Here is a 10,783-nt window from a genome sequence, read left to right as displayed (position 1 = left end):
TTCAACCTAGCCTAAGTAGATGAACACTCTTTCCTTCTTTTCTCCTTCCAAGGTTCACTAATGATTGTTACACAGTATCATTAACTCTAGACTATTTTCAGATAAATGCTATTACAAATGTGGCAGTATAGAGTAGAAGTTAAGAGTAGAGACCGTGGAATTAGACTGCCTGTGTTTGAACCCCAGCTCAGCCCAATTACTAGCAATATGACCTTGGACAAATTACTTAACCTCTGTGCCTAAGTTTCTTCATCTGTAAAGTGGTAATAATAGTAGTATCTGCTTTGTAGGGTTGCTGTGGGATTAAGTGATTAAATCAGTAAAATACTTAGAACAGTATCTGGTACGTAGTAAACAATATATATGTTGTTTGTTATTACTATTAGTCTTTTTTTATGTAGTTCAGTGAAACTGTTAACTTGGTTTTGTGCATAGAAGTAATTCATTTACTCAACAAATATTTGAGTGCGCAGCAACATAATATATTGGTAAAAAGAAGTGGACCTTGGAATCAGAATGCTTAGATTCCATCCTCAGTTCCTTTACTTACAAGCTATGTGATATTGGGCAAGCACCTTAATCTGTGCCTCAGTTTCCTCATCTATAAAATAAGTATAATAATAGTATCAACCTCATTGTTTTGTTTGAGGTTTAAATGAGATCATCAGCTTTAAGACAAGGTCTACTACAAAGTAATCAATCAATAAATGCTAGGACTACTGATCATTGTGTTCTAGACACAGTCTTCTAGGTCCTCATGGGTAGAGTGTGATTAACACCTCACTAATGAAGGGCATTGTTAATGTGGGAAAATGTGGGAGGTGTGGAGAGTAGAGCATATGGGAACCCCTATATTTTTTATGTGACATTTGTATAGTCTAAGGATCTTTAAAAAAAGGAAAGAATAGACTTATTAGCTGTTCTCATAGATCTTGGAGTAAATTGGCACAGAAGCATATTGAATAAATGAATAAATAACTCATTAAGTGGACTTGTGATAATAAAAATTGTAGGTTGCAATAAGAACGTAAAACTGAATCAGTGGGCATGGGGCAAAGGATCAGAGGACTTGGTTAAATCTTCCTTCAGGGGACTTCTATTTCAACTGAGGGCTGAAGAATAATTAAAAGCTAGTCAGACAGATCTTGGGAGAAACAGCATGGGATCAATCTCACACTGAGGTAGGGAGGAGTGTGGCACACTGGAAATGCTGAATGAAGACCAGTGTCCACAGCACAGAAAAGAAAAGGAGAGTTTCAGGAGACTAGCTGGGGCCAGGTCATATATTGCCTTGAAAACCATATTAAGGAGCTTATAATTTGCATTATGTTCGATGAGGAGCCATTGAAATATCAGGGAGGAAAAGAGCATAATTAATTAGAATAGAGCCAGGCAGGCTCCAAGATCCCATGATGTGTCATTAAAGGCATTTTATTTAGTGAATATAAGCACTTACAAAGCAGCTTGATCCGTGGGAGCAGCACAAGATAGCCTCGAAGAATAGAGGGTCAGTGTGTGTAATGGAAAGATCCCTGGACTAAAAGTCAGGAGACCTGGCTCCTTGCTAGGCATCAGGAGACCTGGCTTCTGGTCTTGGCTCTGCCACTTGGTAGGAAACTTGCCCAGAGTCACTCAGCTCTCTTTTCTGGGCTCAGTATCCTCAACAGTAAAATAAAGGGTTTGGAGTAGATGATCTCTGCTATCCTTTCCAACTCCAAAATCTAAGTGTCCAAGAAACCATCTCCTGAGAGCCAGGTGGGGGCAGTTGAAGTCATCAATATGTATAAGCAAGGATAAGACAGTTTACATAAATAACTAGCTTTTCTTTTGAAGAACTGGAAAACTGTTTTTTTTGTTTGTTTTGTTTTATTACGTTTTCAGTGCTAGTAGTGGTAAGACAAGTGCAATAGATGGCTTGTGAAATTTTCTCAGGAAAGGGATCCTAAAAGAAAGTCAAAATATAGGAAAGGATCACCTTGCATTGACTGGAGTTCCTACAGAGTATATAGATAATATGCTTCAAGTGGACATCCACATTGTAACCTGGGATTATTTAAGGTGGTAAAGCAATGGGTGTATGAAAAGACATTTTGTTCTAGAATGCTGATAGTAAGGAAGCGAGGGGAAAATATAAGGCTATGTTACATTTATTTTTTCACACATAAATAGATACGTTTGCTATTCACATATTTTGGAAATGGAGCCACTAAAGTAAATTTAAAAATTATTTAGCAATGACCATTTTGTTACCTCAGCAATATTTGTAAATAAACTTATATGTCAAATCTTACTTTTTATCTACTTAAAAGTGATTTCAATGTTCATTTTGTCTCCAAATGAAGTTTCAGAATATTTTGGTGAGTTAGAAATTCAGGTACAGAGTGAAATCTTTTAATTAGGTTTATCATTATGATATGGGACCTTACCTATGAAAAGACCTTCTGCTTGTTTTGTAGTAATTCTTCGTTAAACTCTAACTACTTTTTTCCCTTTGTCTTTCAAAAGGAGTTTTAATTGTATTTTTAATTCATTTATTTCTGATCCTACTTCTAAAATGTCAGTTGAAAACTATAGGTTCTTAAAGAGCATTCAATTCTTATTCATAGTATTTTATGTATAAAATTATTTGATAGAGAAGAAAATGGTTTTATTGGTCCACAGACCAATAGTCACATTCAATGCCACATGTAAAGGTTTTTTAATTTTGTAATTTTTAGATGCTATGTAGTTTATAATCAATAACAGTAATAAATACCACTTTAGATTCCTAGGGATAGAATTAAAGTAGCAATAGAGAAATTTGAGGTCAATTAAAATTTATGTATTAGAATATAAAATGCTTGCTATCTTATAATAAGTTACAAGTTAGGATGAAAACATGGTTACATTAGTTGGGATTTTGATTAAAGGGTAGCACACTGATGTGATTAATGAGAAGATCATCAGGTAATTTACTAATATTATAAATATACTGTTGGAAATATCAACTGACCTTACAGAAAATAGTCTTTCTGTAAGAGGTATGCTTTCTAATAATAGCTAGCAACATGAAGCAGCTTTATGACCCACATTCAGAAAAGACGGCAAAAGAATCATGAAAATCCTTTTATCCTTTCCTATAAAAACATTCTTTGGCCATAATCCTCTGTTACACATTAAATATATACTTTTTATCTTTATTTTAGGCTTTCTGTTTTGTTATTTATGTCCATGAATCAGCTATTGCCCATTTGTTACTTAATTGTGTCCTTAGGACATAATACAACATCTGAGGATTATACAAATATATTTTTGGAAAAAACTTAATTGTCATTTTCAACAAACAGCATGTTATCAAATTAACAGTCCAAGAAGATAACAATTTTCCATTATTCAAATAGATAAGTCTGATTTGTAACAGATATACAAATATAGGCATATTCTAACTTCATGATTATTAATGGACTTTAGAAAATGGTTGTCAGTCTAGATTTGACATGAATATACTAACGTAAATGCTGTCACATTGTTTTTCACTTGCATTCTTTAATAAGTTGAAAATGATGGTTTACTGTTATCGTCTATTAATATTATCTAATAACACTATATGTGTCATATGGAGGTATATTTTTGAAAAAGAATCATAGTCGTTAAGTATCAAAGAAATTGACATTCCTAAAACTCTTAAATCTTTAGTATGTATTCATATATATTTGTATACAGGGACTTGGAGTAAACCATAAGATAAATTACAAATCAAATTATGTTGATTTTATTTATATGTAGAAAATATGTTAATATAACAGTTGATGTCATGGTGATTTTCCCTTTCTCCAAACTTCCTATAAGGAATTAAAAGAAAAGTCACTTGTTTTCTGTTTAATGTGATCCATGTAGAATATTTCCAATTTTCAATTACTTCTAAAAGCAACATTTTTGGCATTAAAAAGTTAAGCACCTATTTGTCAGCATTGCTGCAGTCAAATACAACTGCTGTCTAATTAGTTTAGGACAGCTTTCTTTTTTTATTTTCCTTTATGCTCTTCTACCAGATACTTATCCTACAGAACTCTCACATTCTTACTATGATCAATAAAATTTCATTAGGGAGGGAGGCATCTCATGTTAATACAAAAGTTTAAAGAATCAAGTTCATGTTCACAAGCCGACTCCTTTCAGAACAGTTAGTGCCTACTTTTTTACTAAGACTTTTCCAACGGAACTAGCTTTGTCTTTTCTTAATATAAATGCAGGGAAGATACATGTGAATCAGTGTGAAACGGGTGCTGATCTGGGATTTCTGTATGAAATGAATAATTTTCTGTCTCAAATCTTCAAATGTCAGTCTCAAAATACTGAAAAATTTGGGTTAGGATAAAAAATAAGTTGCTTTGAGTTCTCCAGTTAGGGAGATACATTGAAATTGAGAGATGCAGTAGGAGTGAAGGCAGAGTTTGGGAGAATTTGTATCACCTTTAGAGACAAAATATATACCAGCTTGCTTCTGTAATGAATCAGGCCAAATATCAGAAGATGCCTGAGTGGCATTCTCAGCCATTTAGTGAGGTGGATTGCTATACATTTCTGAGACCACTATCCTCAGTCCCAAACTGCTTTTTTTCTGGAGGCTTTCTGTTGAGTTTCTAAAGAGAAAAAGACAGGTATACTAGGACAATGCATTGTTATAGGAAAATAGTCATATATTCAGCAAATATTTACTGCAGTCGTCAAACATAGTGCTAAGAGCATGGGCTCTGAAAACCTAGGTTTCCTGGGTTAAAAAGCCAGATTCTTTTATATGCTGGCTCTGTGGCCTGAGGCAAGCTACTTAATTTACAGGCTTCCGTTTCATCAACTGTAAAATGGACATAATAGTAGTATCCACTTCACAGGTTGGTGAAAAGATTAAATACATTAATACGTATAAAGTGCTTGGAATAGAGCCTGGCACGTCGTAAGAACTCAAATGTTAAATAACATTATTAGATATTGTCAGTTTTTAGCAATCTGACTTTCGTATTACTAATTTATTTGGAGGAAGACATTTTTTCTCAGCAGCATAGAGAATAAAATGCATGATTTACCCAGTTAGCTCCAGCCTAAAACCACTTTATAGATTAATGCCCAATTTTGATGGAAATTATGGCAAACAAATATTTCTGGAAGGAATAAACTAGTGTGTGTACAAACATGAATGTTGATTTTGGTTATCTGTTGGAAGATTTCCGACAGATGTTTATTTAATATCATTGTGGCCTGATATCTTAAAGGGAAGTGAATAACCATAATATTTCACCTTCCCCCACCCTCCACCCCTGCTCTTTGTCTGCTGGCAAGCTGTTGATCGTGAATGAATTGCTGGTTATGAAGGTTGAAGAATGCAATAAAAAACTCAGGAATTCATGATACTCTTTCTGGACTAGGACCTTTTAGATTAATCTTCAACACAGTGTGGGTTGGTACTTCAAGATTATTTAAATACGTTTATATTTAATTCTATCTATTCACTGTCCTTTCTTTTCCTAATTATACCAACATCATGGGAATTTGGGGTTTGGGAAGAAATGATTCTCTGGTGCTAGACTCCCACTGCTTCTGGTATTTATAATCTGATTTCTCAAACTAGCTATATGGTTTAGATTAAAGAATATCTGATTCTAATTATCAGAGATATTTAGGTTTGTAGGACTTGTTCTTGAGAAATGGCAATTATTTCTTCACAGCCTGATCTTATGAGTTTGTCAGTGTTAATTTTATATTCTGTTTTTAAAAAAAAACACTGCTGGTAATATCAGTGAAATATATCAGCTCATGCAAGGACTGCAACTGATTTCTTATAATTAAATAGTACATTTAAATGTATATTTTATTCTGAATCTTTGGATGGAAAATATATTACATATGATGGTTTTTCCTTAATTCTCAGTCTTGCACTTTTCCTTCATTTGAGGTAGTGCATTTCAAATATAAAGTATGTAACACTGTCTATTTTAGCCAAAAAAAAAAAAAAAGAAAGAGAAATAAATCCCACCTTTTGGAGCTATAAAATATCCAAAATTGAAAGCTGACACTTAATATATTTTTCATTAGATACAGATGTTCAGTATAAAATTCTCTCTTCAAGTATTCATGGAAAGCAGGATAAAAAAATCTTCAGGTACAATGTTTATAACTTTTGGTAAACTGCTAATGGCTTTTTAATGAAAGTCATTTTTCTTTTTATAATTTATAAGTTCTTTTCAGTTTATTGCAATCATCTTATTTAACATTATGAATGACATCCTTAAATTGCCATGGAACTAAAATGAAATAAAAATACTTAAAGACCTCTTCTGATACATAGAAAATCTTAGTAGTAATTTATTAAGGAATTATTCAACAATTTAGAGCAAAGTTTACCTTCTTCATCTTGAAATTTAATCACATTTGAATAAAGTAATTTTGCAAAATGATTTCTAATATTTGTTTTTCACACGTATTGCAAAATATCTGTTATTGTTAGAAAATAAAGGCCAATATAGTGAGTTAACAATACAAATTCTGTTATGCTGTTTTTTTGTATCTTGAGACTATTATATTCATTGCTGAATTGAGTTGCATGCAATTTTGAAGTAATAGTAGGCTACCTCTGTGATGAATACGAAGAGCCACTGGTGCTTTGCCACCTGCAAAAGTCATTATGTTAACTGGGGGCTAAAATGTGAGCTATCCAATAGGGAAAAATAACATTAAAAAATTCTTTTTCTTTCTTTACCCTCCCTTTTCCCCCAAACTTGGGGAACAAAAATCATTTCAAGCAGATATTTCTTGGTATTTAAATATAGTAGATATAGTGAGTTTTACTTTATGCAAGTAGTTAATCTATTGTTCCTTTTGGGTTCTATCTACTTTAAGTGTTCATGAAATTGAGCTGCATGAATGTTTCTCAAGATGAAAGATAACAGACTTCGAGCCTTTGAGATTCTCAGTATAAAGCATTACCTCCTCTTACTGTTTTGCTTTTAATGTAACTACTGTTCATGAAATTAATATTTAACATTTTATCAAAAATTTCCAGTAGCTTATTTCTTCAGCTGCTGGTTCACGTACTCACTGAACACATTTACTAAGTGTGGACTATGTAAATAACACTATGCTTGCCTCTGTGGAAGATAGAGAAAAAAGATAAACCTCAAGAGATTTGTAGTGTACTGAAGAAAGCAGGAACTTATACAGAACAAGTTACCAGCAATAGAGCGCCGACTAAGTGCCCAAATGGGTGATACCCATGTGTGTGGTATATGGAAATGAGATCAATGTGTTTAGTCCAGTGTGGTTAGGCCTTTCGAGACTGATTAAAGGAAAGAGAGAATTTGGCCATAGCCAGCTAGGAGGTAGGGGACGGCGCTGCAGACAGGAGCCACGGCACAAAGTCGTGGCAGTAGATATGGGAAGATCTGCTAGAGGAACCGCCAAGGCAGGGTGCAGAGGAAGGCGCAACATCTTGTGGGAAAAGTAGGTTAGAGAGGTGGTTTAGAGGCTGTTTTACTTTCCTGCTGTTTTGGTTTCCTGCCTGCTAAAGCAGATACCCATGTGGGTTAGGGAAGAAGGCTTGCTTCCTCTTGGGGTCAGTTTAGGCTGGCTTGGCTTTTCTACTGCATTAGCAATGTACTCTCCTTTCTCTTCTGGGTTCCATTGACTTCCTGTTTCTTCTACTCCTCCTGCTTTCTTTTCATAAAGCTTCCTGTAATAGTATTGAGGCCCTACCTCATTCCATTGGGCATGCCTTACCAAAAAGAACAGAATGAAAAGGTCCTCTTTACAATGGGTTCACACCCACAGGAACAGGTTAAGAACATGTGCTTTTTCTGGTTGTACGTAATTCAACCTCTCCGAGAGGCACATGGGGAGGCCTTTGACTACTCGGCTAAAGTGGACAGATTTCACCTTCTAGGTCGTAGAGATTACGGTTTGTGTATCACAGGGTTTTGAGTGGAGAATGACCCACTGAGGGTAGTATAAGACTTATTAATTTCAGCACTGAATGTGGTATGTATTGGAGAGAAAAGTGAAGAGACAAGGAACCCCTATTTTTCTTGTTGCTAAAAGTTTAAATATCAGATCCTGAAGATTTTTAATTAAGATTACAGCACCAGAAATGGAAGCCTGGATGTACAAGACTTGCAACTAATAAATTATAGGAAATTAATGCAGGAAAATAATATATTCTCAAACTTAAAGAATTACTAATGGAAACCACGAAAATGAGATAGCTCTGGGAGATAGGATTTTAAGTGAATTTAAGACAGAAAATAGTGGTTGTCTAAGGTGAGATGGATGGAAAAATTGGGGTGTGAGTGATAGCTGAAGTGTACAGATTTCTTTCTGGGGTGATGAAATGTTCTAAAATTGATGATGATGATGGTAGCACAACTCTGAATATTCTAAAAGCCATTTAATTATAAACTTTAGATGGGTTAATTGTATGAATTACATCTAAATAAAGCTGTTAAAAAAGAGTGCGAGGGAGAGGAAAAGAAAGAAAAAATGCTTTTGGGGGCATATAAGAAAGATAGAAAAATGCTGTTTTTCTGGGAACCAATTAAAATTCAGGGATGGGGAATTTTGAATCATGTTCTTAAGAGCAGTAGTTGAAGCAGTGAGGCTGGTTATATGGAGAGAGAAATAAAGCAGAGCTGAAACTGAAAATTCTACAGTTCAAGGACTGTAATAGGAAGGGCAGTGGTAAAAGAGATAATATATTTTATGAAAGTTTATCATGTGCATTACTTTTACTTTTATTATCTTAATCAGGAAAACTAGTTCTACAGTATTTAGAGACATGCCTATTAAAGTTGTCAGTGGTGGTTGGTTTTTAATATATCATGGCTATTGTTTTACATGAAAGAAAAGAGATTTTTAATCAAAGGCATGTATACCTAATACAAAATGCTGATTCTGCTTTATGTCTTGCCTTGGTGGCCAAAGTAATTGAATGGGCCACTGAGGATGAGAATTGAATGAATTACCCCACATGCCAAATTGTACAATCACTGTTACTATTGGTTCTCTGAATTTTATTGACTGGTTGGTTTTAGTTCTCCTTGCTTGTTAAATGGTAGAACTCTTTCACCTAGGATATCGTTTTTGTCACCTTTAACAAAGGATAATGTGAAATAAAACTTTGATGTAAGTATATTATGAAAATATGAATTGTTGAAAGAGACCCTTTTTTGCTACCAAAGGAAAACAAAATTCCAAAGATAGCATTCTTCTTGGTAAGTACCTATACCAGATATATAACTGGCGTAGAAATTTTAGGAATAAAAATTGTGTCAAATGTGTTTTTTAGCATGAATCTGACATTTGTGTTGGGACAAGATTATGGTTTTATATTGGTTCTTTTTGTCATTGAAGGGAAAGAGATTACAGCTGAAACTTTTATGGAGAAGTTGGATAATGGTGCTTTGCTCTGTCAACTTGCAGAGATTGTACAACAGAAATTCAAAGAGAGCATGGATGGTAACAAGCCCACAAAGGTAAATGACTCCAAGGTAAAATCACTGTTAGAATGTGGATTAGATTTGTAGTTCCTTATATATTGAGTTTAATTTGAGGATTTTGTTGTGAATGAGTATATCAAAGTCTCTATTAACAACAAAGCAGAGAGGGTGCTTTTTAAATTAGGTGACATGTTATTTGTACTCTAATTACATAAATTACATAACCCTTTTGGTAAGTCTAATTAAAAGGTTTTGAAAATTGATGGTATTCATAAACAAAAGTACTGTGTATAAACTAGCTAAATTTGAGGTATTGATTAAAAGCTTAGCAGAGAAATAACTTGTATCATCAAATAATGAACACAGTCTGGCCAAGAAAGATTTACTGAACAGATCTTTGCTTTCAAAAATATTATTGCATAATGCTGGACTCAAATATCTGCAGTGTAATTGTTTTGTTTAAGTAAGTAGTAGTATTGAACTAATTAACTTTGGACATATTGTTTTATTTTTTAGTGCTCATATTTCCTTTCTACACATTAGTGGTAATATTATTTCCTGGTTACAATTTAACTAGGAAATTTGTGAACAGATGTAATTATTCTTTATAAAACACATAATTAAAGTGCAGTGTTTGTTATTTGTAGAAGAAATCAAGATAAATTATTCCTTTGTTAATTTTTAATAGAGAAGGAAACAAGGGAAGAAAAAATAAGTTAAAATAATGAAGACAGCTTAAAATAAAATTAGAAAGAAAACAACCGTTAAACTGTTTAAGCAACTCTGGCAGAAATGTGTAAAAATAATTTTTAACATATGGTTTCTTTTTGTTTATTGAAATAATATTTGAACAAATATGAAGCTCTTTGAAACAGTGCTGATTACAATGCTATATTTGGTTTGGGTATAATATTTCATATAATTCCGTGAAGTATTATATAATATACAAAGCATGTCCACCATGTTTTTGTTGTTGTTGTTGTTGTTTTTTATCTTAAAAGCAGCTCTGTGAAAATATTCAGTTGCTCCCTTCCAAACTTTGCTGCACATTGAAATCACCTAAATATCCTTAAACACTACTGCTGCCAGGCTGCCAAGACTTAACATGCTGATTTAATCGCTGTGGGATGCAACCTGGGCTTTGGGATTTTTAAAAAGCTTCCAGAGGATTCTAATGTTCAGCAAAATTTGGGAACCACTGGGTTCATTTTAACTCTTTATATAGATCCAGACTCAAAGTATTTGCACAAGATCCCAGGACTCATAAGTGGCTGAGCAAGAATTTGACAAAGACATCTTCTTTACAAGTCCAGTGCTCTCTC

At 33.7% G+C, this 10,783-nt stretch overlaps 1 protein-coding gene across 11 annotated transcripts in view; it reads left to right on the top strand.

Moving 5' to 3' along the window:
* Positions 1–10,783, top strand: part of GAS2 (growth arrest specific 2) — a 183,197-nt gene that overhangs the window by 39,713 nt on the left and 132,701 nt on the right. For 6 of the 11 annotated variants that reach the window (XM_058305634.1, XM_058305631.2, XM_058305630.2 and 3 more), the window contains one exon: positions 9,376–9,512. In XM_058305634.1, the coding sequence (XP_058161617.1) occupies positions 9,376–9,512 (137 nt within the window). The remainder of the gene's footprint in view (positions 1–9,375; positions 9,513–10,783) is intronic. The other 5 variants (XM_058305635.2, XM_004482439.5, XM_058305636.2 and 2 more) reach the window with 1 other exon arrangement.

The sequence above is a fragment of the Dasypus novemcinctus genome, chromosome 10 (genome assembly GCF_030445035.2).
Source record: "Dasypus novemcinctus isolate mDasNov1 chromosome 10, mDasNov1.1.hap2, whole genome shotgun sequence".
Classification (NCBI taxonomy): domain Eukaryota; kingdom Metazoa; phylum Chordata; class Mammalia; order Cingulata; family Dasypodidae; genus Dasypus; species Dasypus novemcinctus.
Note: the sequence above shows the minus strand (reverse complement) of the source record. Positions and strands in the feature narration are given on the sequence as shown.